Genomic DNA, 26,286 nt, shown 5'->3' on the forward strand with positions numbered 1-26,286 from the left:
AAGTTATTCCTGTGGTTCACATTGAGCTGCGCAACCAGAGCTAACGCAGCTGGTTTTAAACTCTTACCTAGAGTTCTCCAAAGGATCATAATTCCTCACATTAAGTTGATGTAAATATCCATACAGATCAGCCTGTGTCCAGTTTGAGTGAAAGGAGACGCGCGCGATCCCGCTGAGGTAAAGCGCGGAGGCGCCAGCTGTGTGGTTAGACTGCGTGCTGTCGGCTTTAAATGCATAAACTATAAACCTATATTATAAACCTATCCTTTAGGAATAAATCTGCTCTGCTACTGAAATGCTAAGAGCAACAGAGACGCTTGCAGCCCGGTTTAAAAAATAATAATTTATTTTTTTATTTTCTATTTTCCTAGAAACGTAAACAAGCAACGGTTAGCCTGGCAGTGGGGCTAGTAAAGCATGGCGGGCCGCCAGGCTTATAACACACTGGGGGAAACCCTGGATTGAATCAGTCTCAAAGGATGCTTTCTGATGTCTTGCTGCCTTTTTCTCTCCTTCAGTCAGATGTTTTCTCTGTTTGTGGGAGACCTGACTCCAGAGGTGGATGATGGGATGCTTTATGAGTTCTTTTACAACCGTTACCCGTCCTGCCGTGGTGGGAAAGTGGTCCTTGACAGCATGGGGAACTCTAAGTATGACTGAGGCATAGAACTGCTTCATGTGCAAAAAAATCAGCCTGTCATGTTGCTGCCAATCCATTTTACTGCTCATTTTTATAAAGCTGCACTTATTTTTTGCAAAGTTTGTTTCAGATACTGTGAGAGAATACTGTCTTCTGTGTCTCAAGACATAAATGGATACATCAGAAATAGTTTAAGTCCATAGAATTATTCTGTTAAAGTAATATCTTTAGATTTGGATTTTGTCACTCTGTTTTTCATGAATGCTGATATGTACATGCATGCAGTGCAGAACAATGTTGCAGCTGTTCAGGTTCTAAAAAAGACAACATTTAGGTAAAATTTGGAGAAAACCCTCTAATTAATTTTTGTTTACTTTGTGATCATTTTCACAGTGAGAACCCAGTCATCATCCTCCACCTAGAGGAAGTTGGTCTCTGTAGAACAAATAATGATTTATCTCCATTCACTGAAAGACTTAAAGTTTCCTCTTTTCTGTGCTGCAAGTTAGATGATAATATATTCTAACAACACAAAGCTACTGAAGAAGCTGCCACTAGATGGATGTGTACTTTATTTATCCGTAGATGGTGTCTCTTTCTCAAAGGTTAGTTTTGTATATATTTGTACAAAATATACACATATGAATTTCCTATTCATAAGTATGAATAGGAAATAAAGAAATGAGTGAAGCTGAGACTAGTTGATGGTTGACAGGCAGAGCAATGTGGCAGATTGCTCTAAAACAATTGTCTCAAACTGCAGTCCCCGAGGGACGAAGGTCCAGTGTCCAGCAACTTTTAGATGTCTCTCTGCTTCAGCACACCTGATCATTAGTAAAGCTCTGTAGAGCTTGACTGCAGAGTTTAGCCATTTAATTAGAGTGTAGGCAAAGGGACGCACCGAAAGGTTGCAGGGCTCTGGCCCTTGAGGAGTCCCGTCTGAGATTACTGCTCTAAAATCTTCAGTATATTCATGCTCAGCATGTTGTATAGTATCAATTGGTTCTTGTTTTGTCTCAACAGGACTCATATTGATGTTTGTTTGTGCCTTCCTTGTAACATTCTGAACTCTGCCCTTGTGTTTCACATCAGGGGCTGTGGCTTTGTCCAGTTCCCAGACGAGCGGCTTCAGAAGCGGGCATTGGATGAGTGTCAGGGTGCTGTGGGGCTCGGAGGCAAACCTCTCAGGCTGAGTCTGGCTGCTAATAAGTGAGTCATTTCCAAATGGGCCTAATCAGCGTGCAGATGGACATGTGAGCAGAATCAATGCCCATCAGAGAAATTCAGGAGTGTGCTTTTTCCCCCCTCTCCCAGCTTAAGAAACAAGCTGCAGCAACAGCAGTCAGAAAGCAAACAGTCATGGCAGTCCAGCTCAGGATACAGATACGGCTATGACCAGTATGACCAGTACCAGCAGCAAGCGTATCCAGGGTATTACTCCTCATGGGGGTATGACCAGACTGCAGGAATGTATGGTTACACTTATCCTCAGTATGATTACTCGCAGTATGCCCAAGTACAGGTGAGCTCTCTGTGCTAAGCAACTTTTACAGCAGCTGTTATAGACAGCAGCTGTTATAGACAGCAGCTGTTATAGACAGCAGCTGTTATAGACAGCAGCTGTTATAGACAGCAGCCATTCTGAGGTTTTGTGCTCTTTCTCTGCTTCAGGAAAGTGAAGCAGTTCCAGATGAAGAAGCAGTTGAAGGTAAGTTTTTGTATTGTGGAATCTTTTGACTGAGTTAAGACTGAGCATGAGAAACCCTCATCAATAGAAGGCAGACAACACAATTCATGGCTGAAACGTTCAGCCCTGGGGGGCTTAGCACCCCAAGTAGGGAGGCCCAGACTTCCCTCTTCCCAGCCGCTTGTTCCAGCTCCTCTGGGCGAATCCCAAGACGTTCCCAGATCAAAGTCCCTCCAGCATGTCCTGGGTCTCCTGGTCCTCTTCTAACTAGTGGATTTAGAAATGTTAATGATGGCACAAGAAGAATATCAAAACGATAAAGCAATATTGTTGCTGCTGCAAAATAGTGAGAGATAACTTCTGTCTGGCTCCTGTATTTGTTTTACATTAAAAAAAGACAATATGGTTAATATTGAAGAAAAACTAGAAATGGCTTATTCTCAGAACTTTGAGTGCTTTATATAAAACCTGTTGCTGTTAATTGATTAAAAAAATGTTATCAAATTACTTATACACCAGTCCTGTGATTGATCACCACGTTCAAACATAATGTAGAAATGTTAACTAGTTGGGCTACAAACTGCCTTAGTTTTAACCAAACATCCATCTTTAAAAAAAAAATGTAAGAATTGTTTTGGCATAATGGACCTTATTTGACAGGAAGAGGGAAAAGATATGCTGCAAAGAAACCGAAACCCTCCCAGCACCTCCATGCTGGGATGGTTGCATGCAGGTGTTAATATTATCTAGATATGGGGATGTTTGCCACCAAGCCCACCAGCCTGACTCTGACTCCTCACTCGTCTTTTTCATTCATCCTTGTGACTCTCCATTGTTGCACGGAGTTCAAGACCGTGTAGATTTAACTGGGTAAAACTCTCCACAGGAGAAAGGATTTTATCTCAAAATATGTAATGTGATTAATCTGTACTATGCAATTTTAATACGTTAAACTTTTTAGATGTTTACACGTGTTAACATGTTAATATTAATGGCCCTAATAAAAACTGCAAAGTAGGAGGTGGCTGTCCAATTTGTAACGCTGGTCTTTGTTGCTTGTGTTGCAGATCCCAGCCTGGTGGTGGACGTAGTGGAGACCAACAGGAGCTTTATTGACCTCAGTGAAGAACTGTACGATGCAATCACAGACTGCCACTGGCAGCCTCCAGAGTTCTCTGCAAATCAAGACTATATTGTTTCCAACCTTCCTGACCCCATTTCCATATAAAAAACACTTTCAATTCCTTTTTGTTTTATTTTCTGAAACACTGAGGAAATAAATAGATTTTTATTCATAAAAGGTCTGAGTTGAGCGAAATCTCACAGTAGGTTATCTCTTCAGTCACTATCTGCATTTTATTGAACTCATTCAGGAGGTTAGAGAATGGAAGATGGGAAGCTTGAATGTGTAGTTATAAATTCTGAGCAAACAAATGATTACATATTAGGAATTGAGGTTGTGAATTGTGAACATACATTTGCCATAGTATGTCACCAATATTAATGCAATAAAATGTTACAGAACTAAAAAGTTTGCTGAAAATGTAAAACCTCCAAGTTATTTTTAGAGCATAAAAAGGAACAAGTACATTTTTTATGTTAAAACGCTTTCTGCTAGAACATCACACACACACACACACACACACACACACACACACACACACACACACACATTCTCTGCCAGGTTTCATTTTCCCATGGTCTCCAAGTAAGCAATACAAATTTACTTGCCAGCTTCTGGGAGAACAGATGAGAAAGAAGACGAGGTCGACAAAATTGAGCTTTTAATCAGCTTTCCTTGCTCCAGAATGTATAAAACAAAACCCTTGAAGTTTATTTAATTGTCCAAATTAACTTTTTTTAGTCATTAAATGCAGTTTTTTCTTTTTGTACTTTGAGTCTAAGAAATGCAAAATAAAAAAATTGCCTTTAATCTCTCCCGGTGCTGCATAGATCTTTGTATTGTTTTTGAGGTATATTTTTTTTTTCGGTCTGTTCATTTTTCTCTTGCCTATAACATTTTTATGACGGCTAAACAAGGTGTCATAAAAATGACACCTTGGGTTGGGTTGGGTTGGGTAAACCCTAACCCTGAATCACAAAACGGATTCAGTTTTGTGAATCCGTCATTTAATTTCCCCTTGCAGCGACGTAGTCCAAGTTCAAACTACAAAAATAGCCGAACGAGGTGAAGTGGAACACTCTGCGACCTGGAGGGAGCGGAGCGTCAAATGTCTCACATTGAAACAAAACAACAAAAGAAGCAAAAACGAATTGCTCCAAAACTCCACGTCAGAACAGACTTGGTAAACAGCTGTGGTTGTGGAGCTACAATAACCAGGAATTCAGACCAAATCACTTCTACTTTATATAGACCACATGTGAAAAGAAAGAATTTAAAAGCATATGTCCACTTTTAATTTAGAACTCTTCAGACGTTATTATGCAACACTGGTCCTCTACCACTAGGTGAAACCAAATGGTGTTCATGACATTTTGTAAAACTAAATGTCAAAACTAAATCCCATTTAGCCCAGGGTTCCCTAGCAATTAGTATACAGAATTATACAATAGGTTTATGTTAAGACTTATTGTTTATGTCCCTAGGACAAAATTTCTTTCAAGGCCACAACAGAATTTTCAGATGGCTCCCCTTTATAAAGCCTTTTTGGGGACTGATGTCTCCATCCTGGGTTGTTGACTTCTCTTCCTGAAGCCCTGAGCCATGTGGATTCCACTTGTTTCTAAGAAAGGCTCTTGTGACTGAGGAGCATAGCATGTGGTCAGTTCTACTTTAGTAAAGAAAACCATCAGCAGTGGACTGCAGCCAAAAGGAACAAGTAATGACAAGCTTACAAGAAATGTAGAGAAGTTGAAAGTATAATATTTGTCTTTGAAATATATTAGAGTGAAAGATGTAAGGTCTCCATAAAGGAAAAAATGTCAAAAAACACTGAAATAAGGATACTCAGAAAATATACTTTAGTACAGTACTCAGGTAAATGTACTTTGTTACTGGCCACATTATTATAAATGTAAGCATAACAGAAAGCATCTGGGTTTTGGAATTCTGTAAGTTAATGAGATCAGTACACTATAAAATAAAGATTTTGATTCCACCTGGAGAAATTAAAAGTAGTGTCTTTGCCAGGCATTTTCTTATGTTAATGATGAAATAATGGTTTAGTTATCAACTACAGAAGATGAGACCCTGTTGGATAAATAAAAATGCTAAATTCATGCTGAGTTATACCATTAATTTTCATTTGGTATCAAAAGTATTTTTTAATTTGAATAGGATTAACCTATTCATTACTGTGCTGAACAATTGATACCTGACCATTAACCAATTAATTTAATACTTAATGTATTCAGCCAAAAATATTTTCTCATAGCTACACTATGAAAAAATAAAAGTACAAACTTATGTCAAATTTTAATTAATCGAGTTTGATGGATTAAAAAGCCACGCCCAAATCAAAAATCAATAAATCAATGCTATCGCACATGAACATCTGTTAAATGTGTCATATAATGCTTATCCTATAAAACATCTGTTTTAATAAGTTTATATAAAAAGCTTATCATATAAAAACATCTTTTTTTAATAAGGATGTATAAAGTCCTTATCATATAAAACATGTTTTGATTAAGTTCTTATCAAAATAAAACATACAAGATTCTGGAACCTTCTCTTGAATCAAATGGTGAATAATGAACATGTCAGAGGGCAGATTTACATTAAGTTGTTATCAAAATAAAACACCCTGCAATAGACTGGCGACCTGTCCAGGGTGTACCAGCCCCCCTTCTGACCCCACTGAGGGACAAGGGTGTAAAGAAAATGGATGGAAAATAAAACGGACAGGATTCTGGAACCTTCTCTTGAATCAAATGGTAAATAAGGTGCTTGTCAGCCCCCCCACCCCCTTTCATCATATAAAATTTAAGTTCTTATCAAAATAAAACAGACACAGAGAGAGAATTCTGGCAACATGACCTTTGACCCAGTTATTTCCCTCCCCCTAAGTTGAAAGTTTTATACCTATGCAAATTTTCTGAAGCAACTCCTCCTCACATCCTCTACATATCTGGTCTTACCTCCGTCAGCGTTCGAATCCTGGGTTCAGCACGAGATTCCAGGACTCCGAGCATATTAGGCCTGACTCCAATGAATCACACTCTGCTGGAGCTCCTTCATCAGGTGTGGGAAAAACCAAGACCTCCCGGTGTTATCCAGTGGGACCTCCCTTCTCTGTCAGACTCCAGGCTCGGTCTATTAAAATCCAGTCCATAAATTGGATGCTTCCCAGAAGTCCACCTTTTTTTGTGCAAGAGAAAACCTGAAGACAAAAGGCAGCAGGTTGTGAACTGAGGTGGAGAAGCTGGTCTGCTAACATCCAAAACATCCAATGGGAATCCCACCACCAGACCAGCTCCATGCATCACTCCAAGAAGTAAATCATACAGTTGGACAAAGTTTCCTCTCTATTTATTTATTTATTTATTTTTGCTTCATTCATATAAGTTTAATCCAATAAAGAACTTTTATCTYCACCTCCAAGCCTGGATCCACTCAGTCACTTCATCCCAGTCAAGGCTGATGAAGAAATGAAGGTCAAGGAAATTATAGTCACTATGTACTCAATAGTTAAGCATTTAATAAATCTTGTCAATTGTTATATTCATTTCAAATCATAATAAAAAAACAATAGTTTATTTCATAAACAAAAATGTTTAACTTCCTCACCGTTTCTTTCTCTGCTGCTCTCAGCTGGTATCTGATGATGAACCGTCCTCCACTCTGTCACTTCAGCCAACCAGCTTGGCTCTGGGTCCACATCACTTTGAGTCACTATCTACTAAATTGTCAAGTATTTTATTGACTAATATTTTGTTTTTACAATAAATTTTAAAAAATTACAATTTAAAAAGAGAATGGATTAATTTTGAGGACAACTGATGTATATTTTGAACTTTGAGAGTTTTTCTTTCTGCTGCATCAGCTGCTGAGCTCAGCCTGGATCAGACAAACCAACAGCCAGCGGTCACTTTACCCTGTTACCGTCTCCCTTTTGCAAGCAAGTTATTTTTTTAAAAAGTAGTTGACAGTCTTTTTTTTTTTTTGCTCGTCAATATGTGATCGCAGTAAAGTCAGAAACCAACATTTTGCTAACAAACTATTTTTTTTCTGTCTATGATCTTTCAAATTCATCTATGTTGTGAATTCGTACTGTTACATTCTGCTGCGTAATCGAAAAGATAGTGACCAAAAACAAACAAACAAACAAACAAACAAACCTGTAAGATATGTTTTTGACAACCTTGATTTGAGTTTGAACTCTGTCTGCTAGGAAGGGTCCAGTGAACATTTTAGTTTATTTTCAATTGCATCTGTTCGACTTTCCACAAACAAATGATTTGTAGTCCTCAACCTGATGAAGTGTGGAATGAGTTCAGCATGGAAATCAAGGAATGTTCAAACTGTTTAAATCAGGATTTCAGCTAATGGTCTTCACTGCATATCAATATGAAAAATAATTTCTGCTGTTGCTGCTGCTAAGGTTTTTGTTACTATTTATTGAAGTTGTCAAAATTACAGTATTAGGGTAAATCCATTTAGAAATAATTTTAATATGTTAAAAATGATGTTTTATATATTTTTTTTCTTTCAATGTTTGTTGCACAAATTCAAATACTACCTGTTCACTAATGTTCACCTCTTGTAATTGATAAGCTTATAAATGTTCAGTTCCCTCCCGGTGCTTCACAAAGCAAACTGTCCGTCTCAAGCAGAAGATGTTAAATGATTAGTAATGTTTTATAGGTTGTTTTATAAGCAAAGATTGGTATTTTTTGGTAACATCAAAAGTTCATTTTTGAGGCAAACACAAAATCTAGCTTATTGTAATTTACTATAAACTTGGACTGAAAACCTCTGGACAAATTTTGAAAAAAAAAAGAAAATCAGCTGAAGTGGGTGGTGCTTTGAGTGACTCAGCCAAGTGTTGGGATAGTTAGTGAGGAGTTAAGCAAGGCTGTAGTAAGCGCTGTTACCAACTCGGCACTTTATTGTTATAGTTTTCTCTGAGTAGTTAGCGTTTGGAGAAAACCTCAACATGTGCAAAACTGAGAAACTCAACCAGCTGGACACTGAAGTACTGGACACTGGACACTGGAGATTTGTTCTCCTGCCCGCGGGATGAATCCTTGGTCCACTGCATCAGAGCAGACATAGCGGTGATGTTCGAGAAGAAGTTTGGACGAGTCTCAGAGTTAAAGGAGCAGAGCGAGTCAGACTAGTTACTAAAGTCTTTGTTTGGTAAAAAATGTTTCATGCTTATGCACTTCATTTAAATGTCTGGTTTCAACATCAAGTTCTAACTCATATTCTGTTTAGCATTTTTAATGTATGTCCTGATAGAGAAGCTGCCAGGACAGTGTGCCGTCCTGACACTTGATCAACGTTTCATCTACTACCTGGTAAATATGCCACGGCCAGTTATACTGCATAGGACCAAAGCTGGTTCATTATTCAATCTGGTAAGTGCATCTTTCCTATTATGCATCTCAGATAACAAAGAAAACAGCCGGGCAGAAACCCACGTATGTCAGCCTGAGAGAGTCTGGAAGACATGAAATCTCACTGCTTACAAAATGGTGCCAATAGGTTATCAATACCCCGGTTTGTAGGAACTACTGTGNGCATTTTTAATGTATGTCCTGATAGAGAAGCTGCCAGGACAGTGTGCCGTCCTGACACTTGATCAACGTTTCATCTACTACCTGGTAAATATGCCACGGCCAGTTATACTGCATAGGACCAAAGCTGGTTCATTATTCAATCTGGTAAGTGCATCTTTCCTATTATGCATCTCAGATAACAAAGAAAACAGCCGGGCAGAAACCCACGTATGTCAGCCTGAGAGAGTCTGGAAGACATGAAATCTCACTGCTTACAAAATGGTGCCAATAGGTTATCAATACCCCGGTTTGTAGGAACTACTGTGAATACATAACTATAATAAATACCCTTAATTCTTCTTCTTTATTGGGAATAATTGTTTGTCTCGTGTCTCTCCCTCAGAATCGGCTGTGGCCTGGACCAGCTGCAGTGGTCAGAGGTGTCACAGATCCTGGATCAGGTCTTTAAAGAGACAAATATCTCCACCACAGTGTCCAGCCTGCCCTGCGTTGGGTTAAAGCTGCAGATGTAGAACATTTTCATTGTTTCTTTTGCTTAAAATCCTTTATAATCKTATATATTATGAATGAAATGAACACTCCTCAAACAGTTTTAAGGAAACAATAACTAAGGAAACTATAAAAACCTCCATAAGATGTTTAGATACAAAACTTTTAACATCCCATTGATGTAAAATAAACAAATGAGGRTGGAAAACAGGGGTAAATACATTATGTCCTTTTTAACCACTCATATCAGAATATAGTTAAACTCATATTCACTAGGTATAGAAACTTCTGCAGCTCTTTTATCTAAGGAATAAAAGTGATATTGTTCAAATAAAAGTACCAGGATGAAAACTCAGTTTCCTGCCATTGATTCATATAAGATGCTAAACTTATTGTAAACTCTGATGTTGCACTCTGTCACTACATTTTTTTATTCTAAAATTATACAGTTGTTGAAAATGTAACTTTCCCGTAAATTGAAATTGTGGAAGAGTTTGCTCCTCTGTTTCCTGACCCAAATTCAGGAACAAAAATGTTTTCACAAGGTTTTTATTGTCATGACTTTATTTTGATTCTTAAGCTTGTTTTTAGACTTTTTAAACTGTGTGTACTGTAACTTATGTTGTGTATTTGAAAATTGCTTTGAAATAAAACTTAAGATCATGGTTTCTGACAACAGCTTCTTATTATTGTGAGGGATGACCTGTACCTGCTCGGACCAGGCTGTGGTATGTGGGAAATGTATTGGAAAACATTTTTAAAATTCTTTGTTTTGCCTCAAAAAATGAACTTTAGTGCTACATGTACTAAAGTTGTTTAGACATGAGTCTATACACAACACTGGTTTACACCAATCTTCATGGTCTACAAGTGATCTAAGCTTAGACTTAAAAGTTACAAGGTTTACCACAGAAGTTTTGTGGATCATGCAAAAAGTATCAAATGAGCAGAAACTCAAATAGCATGTCATTTGATTCAGTGTGGAAAAATGATGATGTATTTACAACAGCAGCCCAGAAAAGACAGAGCTACTGTCTGTCTGTAGCAATATACACTTTCCTCAAATACACACTTTCTTCTTTTTGATAGAATATTATAAATTGTGTTTTCAGGATAATTATAAATAGCATAAATAATTTTTAAAGCTGGTTCATTTTGGTTTACAATGAAATGCACAAAGCTAATCTTTAATTATGCATTTATTTTCATATGGGGTCAGGTGTGACTAGAGGTCAAGCTATCAAACTTCTACTCAGTCCTGTCATTCTTGTCCTCTGTCCTAATCTCTATGAAAAAAGTTTGTTCTTTAATCGTGTTCTAGTGCTGTGGTGTTTTTCTCTAGATAGGAGAGACGTTTAAAAATGATAAATAGAAAACTACCTGACAGAAGAAAAAAAACTAAAGACATGGTAAGCAATTCTAACTTAATTTAAAATGATTAACCTGTACTAATATTAATAATTTTGTACATGTTGATGGCTTAGTAAATACTTGTTGAGTTAGGGAACAGTAGAACCAGATTTCCTTGATTTATTTTTTTAATAAGCAACAGTTTAAAGTGTCTGTTGGAGACAAACTGCTGGGTTTTCTGATACAAGCCGAGAGCAGCACAGAGAAAGAAACAGCAAACACTGGTTGTTTGTAATAACTGTAACAGTATGCTTGTCTTATTATTATTCTAAAATGTATTGATGGTTGACAGTTCACTGGTTCCACATATCTTTGACTTTTTCTATTTCCCATCCCTGGCTGGGTAAAGTGACCGCTGGCTGATCCAGGCTGAGCTCAGCAGCTGATGCAGCAGAAAGAAACGTTATGGAGGCTGACATGCACCTTATGATTTAAGAGAAGGTTCCAGAATCCTGTCCGTTTTATTTTTGATAAGAACTTAATCAACACATATGTTTATGTATATGTTTTATACGATAAACATTTTATGAACAGATGTTCATGTGCATTGATTTATTGATTTTTGATTTGGGCGTGGCTTTTTAATCCATCAAACTCGATTAATTAAAATTTGACATAAGCTTGTACTTTTATTTTTACTATGTATTCCTATTTTTTCACAAGTTCATAAATGATGAGGTCTCTGATTTGTTTCTTATAATTCTCAGCACATTTGGTCTTTTTCAATCATTTTGGAAGACAATCCAGAGCAGGTCTGCTTTAAGACGCTGGATGCATTTTGAAGCCTGATGCCGCAAACCTTATTTCGAAAATGTTGTGCACAGAATCAGGAATGTTGTTGATCTGCAGCTCTGTGGGGAACAACGAGCTGCTCTCTGATCAGGATGTGTTTTTCATACGGGCAACAGTTGGAATGACTGTAGTCTGGCTTTATGTGTCGCAATGGATTTAGATGGATTCCAGAAGCTATCAGTCAGTTTAGATCGGAGAGTTTTCTCAAGTGACCGGCTGCTAATTTAATCGATTCTAATTTCTGGAAGAGAGATTCCTCTTTTATCAGCAAGTAGTGAGAACTGCAGTCAGTCAGATCGACTCGGATTATGCCGAATTGACGGTGTGTTTGTTCATTGAGCTGCTGGAGGCAGAAGGATGGAAATGGTGCAACCCGGACAGACGAGGAGACTCCGGAGCTCAGCTCGTCCCGGTGCGACGACAGTCTAAGGTAAGGAAACACAAAACGATTTGGTCCTGAAACTAGACTAGTTTTTATTATGGACTTTATGCAGTAAGGTTTACTGTCTCTGGCGTTCAGGCATGATAAGCTAGTGAGGCTTTAGCATCACACACAACTAAATATATAAGTATTATTACGTGTTATTGACGTGTCAAACCTAAGAAGGTCATCAGACTCTCCATAAACATTTATTGTCATCATGTAACACAACTTTGGCTTCTTTGGAGCGAGCTGGCTTTTAATTAGCTGCCTCACATAAATAATAAATAATAAGACAATAAATAATAAAGATGAACATTAATCTAATGCCTCCCCCAGAACAATGGGGGTCAAAGTGTCTGGACACTCTGCTGTCAAGTGGCTCAACACTCAGGACAATTCTTTAAAGTTATCTGCTCAGATCAACAGTGTGATGTGAAATATCCTGTCTTATTAACCCTGCTACATGTTTGTGTTACAGTCAGAATGTAAGGGCATCTAAATGTCACAGAACTATTAAAAAACATGCAATGTATAACCATGTTTATGTATACTTATGAAAAAATGCAGCACCTCAGATTGCATCCTTGATCATTTTAAGTGAAAATTGGCATGCAGTGTCAAAATCAGATTTTGATCATCAATATAGATGAGAATCAATTTAGTGCAATTAAAACATATCCTTAGTCTCACAGTGTGATGTGAAAAACAACAACAACTTCAACCTAAGATTAGATTCACTTCTCAAACACTACAAGATCTTGTGTTCAATCCATTTTGAAGAAGCCATGAATGGACTGGTAAATGCATGACATTTTTGGAGGTTTTCCATTCTGTTTTGTTCCTTGCCACTGACAAACCATCCTGAAAATAATTATCCAGGAACCAGGAAGCATCCTGAGCTCCATGACACGTCAGCAGGGCCACAGGCTGATGGCCTCCACGCCGCATTGAAGGCTGCAAAATGATTCCTGACCAAGTATTGAGTGCATAACTGAACATAATTATTTGAAGTTTGACATTTTTGGTATTAAAACACTTTTCTCTTATTGGTCAGATGAAATATGCTAATTTTTTGAGACAGGGATTTTGGGTTTTCATGAGCTGTATGCCACAATCACCAGTATTAAAACAATAAAAGACCTGAAATATTTCAGTTGGTGTGCAATGAATCTAAAATTTATGACAGTTTAATTTTTATCATTACATTATGAAAAATAATTAACTTTATCACAATATGCTAATTTTTTGAGAAGGACCTGTACTTGAGGCAATTTCTGCAACAAAATGAAAAATCGATGCCCTGATTTAGGTTTTTTAAAATATTGGGACCGATACAGAGATTAAAATTGGATCGGTGTGCGTCTCTAATAAAAACTAATAATGGCATCATAAACAGCTAAATAATACATGTTGACAAGGGATTCAATAGCTAGTTATCTTGTCAGGAAGAAAAAGTATGATGAATTTGAGTTTGGCTGCTTTCGCTCCTCTGTATTTTGTTTGTTGCTCTACTGACTGTCGGATGAAACAGATCTGCATTTAGACTTCAAATACTGTCTAAAATGAATGCTAAATGTAAAGGAAACCATAACTTTTAAACCAATTATCTACCAAATTTACAAATGTCGATTGATATTCTGACCTTCATCTATTACCTGGAGATACAGATCATACACGAAAAATAAGATCCTGGATACAACTGGCCAATATGAGCTTCATCGGTAGAATGGCCCAGCTCAGCCTCAGAGGCAGGGCTGGAATAGAGCCGCTGCTTCTCCGCCTCGAAAGGAGTAAGTTCAAGTAGTCTGGGTTGCTGATCAGTACTTGATTTGAGAGACAAAATATTTGTGGTATTTAAAACTCACCCTTTTTATTATTTTTGGTTTTCTGGCAAGAACTCTAATAATAAGTTATAATAAATCGATCAATACATTCCACTCAATATTCCTGGATTCCTACATTAGTTTGTGATATATGTTGCTTTTCCTAGCACAATCAATAAATCATCAAAGAAATTATATGCAGTAAGATAAATCTGTAAAAAGTGATGTTTCTGAAAATAACATTTTGAGCTGTTATGAATGCATGATTTAATATGACATCTTCTTTTGTCATATGTGCAAAATAGTTATGAGCTCCATAATTATTCAAAAAGTTAAAAAATTATTGCAACATATTACAATAATTTTTTATGATATCTAAAATTTGAGGTTGTCAGAAAAAGAAAACATTACATGACAAATATGTGGATGCTGTAAAGCAAATGCAGTCATGTTGGTTCTTTTAGTTTTACACAGTTGCTTCAATAAAGGTGAGTGGCAATGGTTTCATAGGTACATGAAACAATTGTGATCAAATGTTTCTATACTGTGTATATTTTCATCCAATTTTGCATCCTTATCACCAGAGTTGCGTTTCCAATTTGTACTTGGAAAAGACACTCAGATGAATTCTATTATAATTATTCTTTATGTTCTGCCTGGTGGATTAGGTGTTAGCTGCATTAATTCTTCAAATGTACTTTTCTCACAGGCTTCTGGCAGAGTTTAAGCAGGACAAAACTGTGCCATGAAGACTGAGATGTGCAGAGGCATTAGACCACCATCTCCACCCTGCAGACGGAAGCCGCGTTTCTGTCTACGAGGCAAAATGAAGAAGGACAGGATGATTCAAGGCAAGCTTCGCATCCGTTCTATGCCCGGAGCTTTCCTGGTTCTGGGGGTCATTGTGGTAGCTGTTGGAACTGCTCTGGCTGTAGCTGGTTACTGGCCCTATCGGTTTTCAAGGTCATCCATAATAGAAGATACAGAACCGGAAAGCATTTCGGATCCGCAGACATCCAGTTGGAGTCTGGGTACCAAGGGGCTCTTTTCTCCAGCCAGTCTCGTCCATGGTGACCGCATGAAGCTCCTGGGGCCAGTAATCATGGGAGTCGGATTATTCATCTTGATATGTGCAAACACTGTCCTATATGAAAATAGAGATAGAGAGACTCAGATGCTTCTAGCTCAGATGCGCAATGTTATCTGCTCTGTATCAGCAGCTGTGCCCTCTGCAGGCCTCAGAGACTTGGCAGTAGCCAGCTCTATGACCAAACACTATCAGTGGGTAAGCAGTCTGCCTGCTGCTCATCTCAATATCATGTGTCTGCAGCAGCTGGCATGCTCTGAGCCCCTACTGCAGACCACCTACATCAGGGACAAGGAGGGCAGTGTGGAAGGCATCTACCAGCAAACAGACCTGAAGACAGAAGCTCTGACTCATCACAAAGAGTCAGAGCCTGTACCCTCACCCCCTTCATCCTTGTGTAAGTCATGTGATCACTGCCAGGTAGACGGTAATTCTCAGACAGGGGAAGAGCTGTGGAGCAAACACTGTTTCAGTTTACAGACTGCCCCACTCCTCAAGCTTAATTTCTGCCTTGTGTCTGCTAGCTCCATGTCCAACCTTAAGCTGGAAGAGGTGGATATTCCTGCTGCCCAACACAGGCGTTGTCAGAGTATGAGCTACAGGACTAAGCCTTACAAAGCCCAAATTGGGCTACACTTCGAGAAGGAACTCTTCCCATGCAAAAAGAACATTCATACAAATCAGCTCCAAATCAATAAAAAAGAGATAAGTTCCCTGGGTTGTGTGAGGATCCCTGTAGAGACGACAGATGCAGAAGAGGACCCAACCGGTGGAAGCTGGCCTCGACTAGAACTGGGAAGTGGGAGACGATACCTGAAACTGGAGAACAAAGAGGACTCTGTGGACAAACTCCTGGGCCAGTTGGAGCATCAGTGTTCCTACTGGGATAAGAGTTTTGGCTCTGGGCCATTCCAGTGACAGATGTTGGATTAAAAAAATTGAAAAACAAGAAAATGAAATATTTTTCTATTTTTAGTCTTAAATTATTTGGGATTAGATAACAAATGATGTCATACAATATGGACAAAATTATTTACCAGCAGAATTTTAAAGAATTACTTTGTTGTGGGTGAAGTGTTGAAGAGCAACTATGACTTTTTAATTTGGATAGAAGTAGTTGAAGCTCTCCATTTTTAAAGAAGAGGAGCATCACAAACTGCCTGCTGAAGACAAGTGGAGATATTTTTTGCCTTTTCAATTTTTTTGGGCAGTAAAACAAGAAACTACCATTTCTTGCCAAATGAATGGGCATGTTTCCCATACAAACATTGTGCACTGGTAGTAATGACACACAGTAGTGTTACTTCTCTATACACATTTCTGAACCAATTTACTGTATCAGGGCTCATGAGGCCATATATTGCTGACAGCTCTCAAAAAATGGAACTGCTATATAAAATCAGACATCTTATGTCTCTAATGACAAATGCAACTGCATGTTACAATAGACCACATATGCAAACTAAATGTCAATGAAATGTTGTTCTGCTAATTGTCCAAAATAATTGTAACCTTTTCTACAACTTGGATCTTATTTTCTTGTTTGGCAAATATTTGCATCAGTTCTGATTACATTATTTAGTCTTTTTGCCTGCCCCAGTTCACATGGCATGCTGTACTTCTAACTTGTGACATCAATGTTTTGACTTAACTTTGAGCTACTCCTCTAAGTATGAACTCACAATGTCGTTTCCTCTTAATTAGCACTTTTGTGAAACTTCATTTTCAGCACATTCAGGGGATCTAAGTTCTATAAAGCATCTTCTTGATGTTGATAGATATGATAAGCTGAAATGTCCATGCCATAAAGAAGACTTGGCTTCTTCAGGCATGTTGGTGTTTCAGTATTTTACACTTAATTTAAGTTTTGAGCAAACATCAACTCTGGTTTTATTATTTTTCATAACTGAAACTAACCATTAACCACATCCTGGACCTCCAGGGCTGCCCAAGCCAAGCTTTCACCACATCGCCAGTCGGGGTAGGCTGGCGAACTTCCTGCATCAACCGGGTTGGTTTCCTCATTAAGTCTTTTCAAATTGAACTGGAGCGCATTGAAATCGATGGGAATGTAGAAATCGCAAGATGAAGGTGAGGAGGAGCAAACAGAGGTCGAGGAAAGAGTTGGTGTTTTGCTGCTGCTGCCACCTTCAGCTTTATAAATTAAACACTGAATGACACGTACCTCTGGTGGTGATCCAGTAAGTAGTTTTATAACTCTGTATCCGATCTTTGGTTTAGTGTCGGTCTGTGGTTTCACATTCAGTACCAGCAGCAGTAGCAATAGCTCCGTTATCATCTAAAAGAGCTCCTCGCGCCGCTTGTCTCTGATGTTTGTCCCAGTGTCTATAGCTCTGTGTGACACCGGACTGGTCTTCAGTCCTGGTCTTCAGTCCTGGTCTTCAGTCCTGGTCTTCAGTCCTGGTCTTCAGTCCTGGTCTTCAGTCCGGTGTCATTTCGTTCAGTACCTGCAGCAGTAGCAGTAGCATTTCAAATAGGTTCCAGTGCTCCACATCTAATGTTTCTCCGATCATCTTTAGCTCACTAGCTGGTGGTAGCTGGGTTTAGGCACTTTTTGGATAAAAAATGTTGGCATATTTGTTTTTAGCTTGTGAACGTAACGACCACCTGTTAGAGCCTTTGCCGGTTTTGCTCGTAAAAATGTCTCGTCTTCTGGAGAGAAACGCACTTAGGTTCTTTGGAAGTCCTGTCTGATATCACAAACAACAATTTTGTAATTAATAGGAAAATTGCAATATATTTAGACGAACATGTTCAACTAATCATGGATCCCTTTAAGAATGTTTTCCTCATGTAATTTATCTTAAGCCGTTCAATTAAAAAACAAACAAATCTGTTTGAAGGGAAATCTGAAATAACGAAAAAGTGCAATAGCATAGTTGGTTAGGGGTTTACAGGCTTAAAATAACACTGTTGAAGCAGAAACTAAACACATTTTAATGTGTAGATTTTGAGAGCCACTTTATAAACCCCTCTGCCCCACTCTTTTGTTTTATTTTTACTTCAGTGAAGCTATGCAACTCCCCTGACCAAACATACTTCACTGAAGGTATGTTTTTGGTGAATGGCATATTTTTACCTCTGTTAATGCTCACGTTTTTACAAATGTTTTCATGCCTGTACAAAAGTGAAAAAGTTCCGTTTTTTATTATTTAAAAAAGAAACTTTTTAACATAATCCAATGTTTACTTTAACTTTCCAGTCACTGGAAGGGACAGTTGTCTTCTATATGCCTTTCAAAGACAGTTGTTCTAGAGCAGGGGTCCCCAATCTTTTTCCTGTGAGGGCCACATAACGTTTTCCTTCTCTGGTCGGGGGCCGGAGTCAGTTTGTAACTGAACAAGTGAGACGATTGCTTGTATTGTATTGTTTTCCAGAAAGCACAATCAAATAACCCTCTCTGGGTTCTTCGCAGAACAAAAGTCAGGAAATAAATAATAACACTATTAATGAAATAAATAATAACCAAATAACCCTCTCTGGGTTCTTCACAGAAAAAAATCCAGGAAGTATTATAGTCCGTATTTTCCTAACTATGAGCCGCACCGGACTATAAGCCACAACCCCAAAGTTTTTTTTAAACCAGTAAACATACACATATAAACCGCAGATATCTCTGCCGCTCCAGGTTTTCCACAATGATGCAGCAGCAGCAGCAGAGGGGGGCGGACACCCAAAATTTGACAGGTCAATTGAATATCACATTTATTATGTTGAAAGTTTAGATTTAACTGAACTGACTAGTTTCCGAACGGTGACTTTAACAGTAAAAGTGCTGATCCTTCGTGTTGCTGCTAGCATGTGCTAAAAGAAAAGGGGCGCTTTGTTCTTCTTTAGGTTTCTACTGCAGCTTGCATCCATTATTGTTGCACTACTGCCATCTACTGGATCCTAATATCTATACCTCAAATTCTCATAATGATCCCAGTATTATTTAAAAAACTGTTAAATAGCATTTCCCCTCAATGCTATTTAACTGATCAACAACATTCTCAAATTTCAATTCCCTATTAAAACCTAATTCCGTTTTAATGGGTGCGTTCTTCTTTCATTTCCAATTTTGATTTCCAATGATTCACTTTGTAATGGTCTCACTATGGTGTCTTGTACCAAAACTAACCATCAGCCAAACTCCTTTCACACGAGTCAGGATTAATTAGTTCTTCCTTTATTTCTATGTAGAATGGAGTGAAACTGTCAAAACACAAACTACTCAGGATGAGCTCAGAGCAGCTTACAGAAGTGTTTTACATTCAGTTACATACATTAGAAGTACAACTGATGACGTAGCACATAATCAAATCGCCCGCAGGTATTTCCAAAACTAATTCAATAAACAAGTTACTTATTTTATCATATGTTAACATAAAGGCTAGTTTTGAAGTATAAGCTGCTACTTACAGGCATTGCTTGAAGAACTCGACCTGGAATGCGGCGTTCATAACAGACACGTGTTCATCTGCTCTACCTACCAACTGTATTGATTAAATAACATAAAAGTCCAGCAGTTCCCTAAAAGTCCAACAGATGGCAGCAATGCGCCATGCAAAACACAAAACACCCACAGTTTACAGGACACACTTCCTGCTAAAGAGCCCCCTGGTGGTTGAAGAAAAATCTACATATAAACCGGAAAATACAATAAATGAAAAAAAATCTGAAGGCTTCCTGGTATTGTTCAGGGGGCCGGACCAAATGTGGAGGCGGGCCGGATCCGGCCTGCGGGCCGTAGTTTGGGGACCACTGTTCTAGAGGTTTGATCTAGAGGTTTTGTGGATGCTATAAGACTTATTGTGCAACACCTCCAGTTTTAATGCTTACTGTTAAAGTTGGAAACTGGATGGAAATGAGAAACAGTGTTAAGCATTTATATGGCCTGTTATTAAGTAACATGGTGCCTCATCCTGTGATGTCATGTGCGTTGTTAAGTTCCAAAGTTTTTAAATAAGACCCAAGTCGTAAAAAGACAACCATTTTTGTGCCATCAGTATTTTCTTATTATTAACAGTAATGGTTTTTAATTGATTCTGAGTGTATTTGGTCACCACACTACTTTACTTTCTCAGCCCTTGATTTCATCCTCTGATTTCAAAGGAAGATTGGTTCGCAAGTCCACCTGGATCTTATGTAATTCTTAGTGACTGGGTGAGCTCCACCATTCTGCCTTTCATGTTTCAGTGTTTGTGCTGTCTGTTGTGTTATATCAAACTCTTAAATGTATTCCAAGCAATATGATCAATCAGACAGAACAGTGTCTTGCCCTGTGTACGTAGCAGGTTTAAATGTAATGGTTATGCCTGTGTTGCTAATGTGAAACTAATAGGAGATTTTAAAAAAATAGCACTCTCCTTGTCAAGACAGATATCAGCTTAAATTAGAGTTATGCTGTTGATGTCTCAATTAAAACTGTCCAAAAACTGTCCCTGGTGTAGATTTTTCAATGCATATACACAAATGAATCAGTGATGATACTTTTTCCCTCCTGTTCCGCAGTAAGAACGTCTTCAGTTGTGAGATCGTGTAGTGATTGGAGGTTCTAGTTGTAGTGTAAATCCTCTTGTGGTCATTATTCTGAGCTGGCCATGGGGCACAGTGATTAGTTTTTCTATCATTAGGCTTAGCAGATTGTATAACTGCCCTGGGGCAGGTCCATATGATTTCATTTGATTGGTCATTTAAAAGATGGCTTTTAGGTTCTAATGCAGGGGTCCCCAAACTTTTACCTGTGAGGGCCACATAACTTCCCTTCTCTGTTGGGGGGCCGGAGTCAGTTTGTAACAGAAAAAGTGTGACGTTTGTCACACATTGTGCCTAGATGCAAAAATGTATTGTTTTCCAGAAAGCACAATCAAATAACCCTCTCTGGGTTCTTCACAGAAAAAAAATCCAGAAAATAACAATCTAGCTCAAAATACAATTTTTCAGACTATAAACCGCACCGGACTAAAAGCTACAACCCCAAAGTTTTTTTTTAAATTTTTGTAACTTTTTTTTTTTTTTTTTTTACAAAAAAATAAGCTGCACTCCAGATTTTCCACAACGATGCAGCAGCACGCAGCAGAGGGGGGCGGACACCCAAAATTTGAGTCATAACAGGTCAATTGAAAATCATTTATTACGGTTGAAAAAGAAAAAGTTGCCTACCCAGATAGCACAGAATGATTGAAACAACATTGAAAGTGGTCGGTGACTTGAATGTTGAATCAACGTTAGGGTTTCAACCATAACTGACATTATATCAATGTTGATTCAACTATCATTTGTATGTCAATTTACATGCATATTTCTGTTGATTCTACATTGAATCAGTTAGGAAACAACATTGATTCAACCATCATCTGAATCTGGATCTACATGCAGATTTGGGTTGATTTCATATTGAATGAAAGCTAAGGATTTATGTACATTTTTAGGTCTTATAGGTCAACATAACATACCACTAAAAGTTTCTTCACTTGGACTGTTGGATGTTAAATTCATGAGCAGTAAATATTGTGCTAGTATCAGTATTGAACCAAAGAAAGCAAGGCAGATGCAGGCCTTTAAAATTGTGATGCTTTTTATGGGTCAAATAGACTCAAACAATTGTAACAGCAGCTGTGCAGGGGGCCCAAACAAATTTTTTGTCAGGGGACCCAAGATTTCTGGCACCGCCCCTGGAAGCAGCTAATATTTGTGATAACTCAGAAAGCTCAACTGACTGACCAAACCTCCTTTGGATAATTGTTTTTATAGGCTAGATCAGGGTTAGGAAATCCCAGTCCTCAAGGGTCGTGTTCTTAGACGTGTCCCAAGTCCAACACATTTCAATAAAATAGCCAGATCACCTCCTAAGTGCAGTTAAGTTCTCCAAAGTCCTGCCAATAACCTCATTATTTGACTGTGAGATGCATTTACACCACTGAGCTAGATTGTCTAATGCCACACGCAATGAGAAAAAAGAATATCAATTTGATATAGTTATAGAGTTAAATAGAGTTAAATATCAAATTGCTGCCTTCTGCTGTAAATATGTGATTCTGAGAAAATTAAACATGGAACAGATTATTTAAATGCTATTGCATCATTCTTTGCCCTTATCAATAAGTTCATTTTGATGTATACTTGAGTACAAGTACATCAAGACCATGTAATTGTAGTGTACTAATATAGTATAGGAAGTATACTAATTAAATACTTCTAATGAATTTGGGGCATTTTTAAGTTTATAAACATACTTTAAGTGTACATTTATAAGGACATTTTAAGTTGACCAAATTATACATTCAGGTATGTCATGATGACAGAAATCTCGATAAATTTTCTTCTTTTACATTCTGACAAAATGAAATTTGCTGTTTTTTGACCAGAGCCCTTGAAAAAACACCTGCTTAATGCCATCTGGATGGCACGGCAGCTGACAGGTGCAAGGCGAAATGAGCTGCAAACAGGTGAAATGGCAAGACAAATTATACATGTAAAAAACAAATGCAGCAGAAAAGTGCTGCAAACCAAAAAATGCTGAATAATAGAAAATAGAAGCAAAAACCTTCAATCAGCAAAACAAATGCAAGCAAAAAAAGGCTACAATCACAAATAAAACACTGCAATCACAGGAAAAGGAGCAAGAGGGACAAACGCTGCAAATAGCCAAAACAGTTGCAAACTCACTCCACAAAATGGAAGTGAGCTGGAGGAGAATCAAACAAAGAACAAATCATATCGAACCAGATCCTCGGTAAAAATAAGAAGTGTAAGTGGTGAGTACATTATTCATTTGTCACAAAAAGTTGTAATTTTAGGTGATTGATAGATTCATAGCAGAATAGCAGAGTCCATCCAAAATGAGGCTTCTTTGAAATGTACACCTGAATTTTCAGAGAAGCATAGCTCCACTAACAGGGCTACAGGCTCAGCAGGTGGCTGAGCATGTGAGTGTTTATTGTATTTGCATATGTGTCATTTAGTACCTGTATTAAAATATAATATTACTTTTTGGAGATTTTGATACTCCTTAGTATCTTTTAAGCTTTGCCACAATTAATTATCCTATAAATCATCCAGGTTTATAGAATCTGAATGGTTTATAAAAAATTCAGGATCGATTTTCTTTAAAAAAAAAAAATGATTTTATGATATTTTTTTCCATTTTTACAACAATAAGTAGAGAGGAATTGAAGGGGGGGAGATATGCGGCAAAAGTATTGAGGTCTGGAGTCAAACCCTGGAGAACTTTAATCAGCGCTATAGCCTCTCTACCCTCTACACCAAGCAACGGCTCATGCAGGATCTATTTACACTGAATCAAGAACAATATATATCAGGTGACCACACAAAATATCAATAACAAAAATTCAGCCACTTTTTTGTGGTTTCTGGTAAAAACTAATATTGTGGTTTTGTACTTTTGTTCCTTTTTGATCCCTAACCTAAATCCTCTGTATATTCTGTGAATCTTAACTTACCACATCTCATGAGTGGAGCTATAGCACACCTCTGCAGTCTTACCCTCCCAAAAATATCTCTTTTCAGAATTACTGACTTGTTTACCAGTCGCCTTAAGGTAACAGTCAGGAATCTACTCCAGAGCTTCTGCTGCAGAATGGAGGGCCAAGCAGAGAGGAGGCCATCTGCTATGCAATTCAATCGCTCCCTCAGCCAACTTACATATGGCCATACATTTTTAATTAAAAATGAAGAGATTGCACAAGAGCCTGTATTTTATCTGAAACAGAATAATTTCTAAAAGATTACTTCTCTCTGCAGATTTTTACATTTCTTTTCATACTTAGGTCTCTGCAGTCTGAACGAGCTGTAAGGTAAAAAGAGAAGCTACCAGCCCTTACAGTCCATATGTTTAGTCACAAATCTAATATTACATTTTACAAATTCCACAATGTAAAATTCACTAGATGTTCAAATCAATCCATCCATCCATTTTCCCTTATTGGGGTCGGGAGGGGTGCTAAAGCTCCGGGCGAGAGGTGGGGTACACCCTGGACAGGGCGCCAGTCTGTTCAAATCAAATCAAATCAAATCAAATCAAATCAAATCAAATCAAATCAAATCAAACTTTTGTAAAGCACTTTTCAGGAAGAAGGCAGCTCAAAGTGCTTCACACCTTAAAAACACAACAAAGTCATAGAGCACAGTCAACAACAGAAGGATTACATTTTGTCAAGTGCCATTGTTACACATCAGAATGTTTATTAATGTTTCATTTATAATCTTTCAGATGCAACTCTAAACAGATGGGTTTTTGTCTAGATTTAAAGGCACTCAGTGTTTTGGCAATCTTGCAGTTTCTGGAAGTTTATTCCAGATTTGTGGTGCGTGGAAGCTGAATGCTGATTCTCCACGTTTGGTTCTGGTTCTGGGGATGAAGAGCAGAATCAGAACCAGAAGACCTGAGAGGTCTGGAAGACTGATACAGCAACAGCAGATATTTAATGTATAGTGGTGCTGAGCCATTCAGTGATTTATAAACCAGCAGTATTTTTAAAGTCTATTCTCTGAGCTACAGGGACTTTAAAACTGGTGTTATGTGCTCTATCTTCCTGGTTTTAGTGAGAACGCGAGCAGCAGCGTTCTGGATCAGCTGAAAGATTGATTTTTTTTAAGCATTGATTCATTGCAGCAATGATACTGTTGCAATACAACTAAAGATAGACTCATGGATGAGTATCTCTAGATCTTGCTGACATTCTTTATGTGAAATTCAAACCAGTGGAGCACTGGACCGGAGAGTCCGACCCAACTCTCCAGTCGATTCAGTAAAATGTCATGATCAACAGTGTCAAAGGCTGCACTGAGGTCCAACAGAACCAGCACTGTGGTTCTACAACAGTGTATTTATATAGATATCATGGAACACTTTGACAAGGGCCGTCTCTGTGATGTGGTGAGTATGAGAACCAGACTGAAGGATGTCAAAGTGGTTGGTCACTATTAGGGAGGTAATTACCTTTTAAAACAGTGTTTTCAATAATTTTGCTGATGAATGGGAGGATTGAAATTGACCTGTAATTTTGACTTGAAAATAACAACCTCCCTTTTTTATCAGTGGTTTGATAACTTCTGTTTCTAAAGCCTGGGGGAGATCACCTGGTGAAAGGGAGTAGCTTACTAATTTAATACAATCATTTGCAATGACAGGGAGAACTTACATAGGGAGAACGTGTAGGTAGGATGTGTAGACAGCATGAATTTGCTCTATAATTTCTTCTAGGATTTTAAGTAGCTGAAAATGGGTAATTTTTCCTGCATTTGTTACGTAGCATTGGCACTGGATTTTGTGTGGATGTGCAGATTAAACGTCTGATTTTTAAAAAAAATGTCTCTTCAAAGAAGTTAGCAAATTCATTGCAGGCCTTGCTTGATCTGTCACTGGAGGGTTTGTGAGCTTTTCAGCTATTGCAAACATTAACGAAGCTCGAGCATTGTTAATATTTTTGTTTATGATTTCTGCAAAGAACGTTTCTCTCGCATGTTTTAGTGTTGAGTGATAGCTTCACAATCTTTCTTTATAGATTTCATAATAAACGTGAAGCTGAGTTTTACGGCATTTACATTCAGCCCTATGGCGAAGTTGTCTCACAGATCTAAATGTTTGTGTATTTTTCCATGGAGACTTGTTTCCTACTAGACTAGCGGTTCTCAAAGAGGGCGGTACCGCCCCCCAGGGGGCGTTCAGAGGACGGCAGGGGGCGCTGGCGGACATTTTTACAAAAGGGGGGCGCTGGGATGCCTTTGGGGGGCGTTTGGTCGAAGGTAAACTTTACACCTTAAATGCACAACAAGTTTAGACTTTGAGCAACTTGGTAAAACTGTATTGCGTAACATTAAATCATGCTGCTTGGCTGCCACTGTATCGATGGCAGCTCTTCTTCTATTCAGTGTTTGTTAGCTTCTGTTAGCTTCTTGGCGCAGCTCCATTCTCTTGCTACTGGTAGCTAAAATCACAATACCCTCACTGTGTATCCTCTGAAAAATGAACCCATTTAAATTAAGAAATCCCTCCATGGGTGATACCACAATAGAGAGCGTTCATTTTATAGCGTTAACACGGTGCTGTAAGTGGTCCCGTATGAAACGGGGGTGATAGAACAACACAGCACTTTTAAATTTCATTAACCAGAATGCAGAAATTGTTTCCGTTGTTTTAAAAGGTTTATGTCAGTCTGCCTTTTCCACATCGATACGCTTCCCGACCGCCCTGCACCTTAGGGG

At 38.2% G+C, this 26,286-nt stretch overlaps 3 protein-coding genes across 10 annotated transcripts in view; 2 read left to right on the forward strand and 1 right to left on the reverse strand.

The window, feature by feature from the left end:
* LOC103472144 (tRNA selenocysteine 1-associated protein 1) overlaps window positions 1–7,219 on the forward strand; it is a 19,296-nt gene extending 12,077 nt beyond the window's left edge. For 2 of the 4 annotated variants that reach the window (XM_008421547.2, XM_008421548.2), the window contains exons 5-9: window positions 519–650; window positions 1,733–1,849; window positions 1,955–2,162; window positions 2,312–2,348; window positions 3,395–7,219. In XM_008421547.2, the coding sequence (XP_008419769.1) occupies window positions 519–650; window positions 1,733–1,849; window positions 1,955–2,162; window positions 2,312–2,348; window positions 3,395–3,555 (655 nt within the window). In that variant the 3' untranslated portion in view covers window positions 3,556–7,219. Of the gene's footprint in view, window positions 1–518; window positions 651–1,732; window positions 1,850–1,954; window positions 2,190–2,311; window positions 2,349–3,394 lie in introns of those variants that run through there. The other 2 variants (XM_008421549.2, XM_017307434.1) reach the window with 2 other exon arrangements.
* The window catches only part of dlgap3 (discs, large (Drosophila) homolog-associated protein 3), a 908,365-nt gene that overhangs the window by 152,509 nt on the left and 729,570 nt on the right, over window positions 1–26,286 (reverse strand). The window lies entirely within an intron of this gene.
* On the forward strand, window positions 11,639–18,509 carry tmem200b (transmembrane protein 200B). The gene is made up of 2 exons (XM_008421550.2): window positions 11,639–12,153; window positions 14,680–18,509. Exon 2 carries the CDS (start codon window positions 14,716–14,718, stop codon window positions 15,973–15,975), a length of 1,260 nt encoding a protein of 419 aa, XP_008419772.1. The 5' UTR covers window positions 11,639–12,153; window positions 14,680–14,715; the 3' UTR covers window positions 15,976–18,509.

This window comes from Poecilia reticulata, linkage group LG11, assembly GCF_000633615.1.
Source record: "Poecilia reticulata strain Guanapo linkage group LG11, Guppy_female_1.0+MT, whole genome shotgun sequence".
Lineage (NCBI taxonomy): Eukaryota > Metazoa > Chordata > Actinopteri > Cyprinodontiformes > Poeciliidae > Poecilia > Poecilia reticulata.

Excerpts from the sequence above, each read along its gene's own strand:
- tmem200b (XM_008421550.2), top strand. The coding sequence starts at position 14,716 with ATGAAGACTGAGATGTGCAGAGGCATTAGACCACCATCTCCACCCTGC.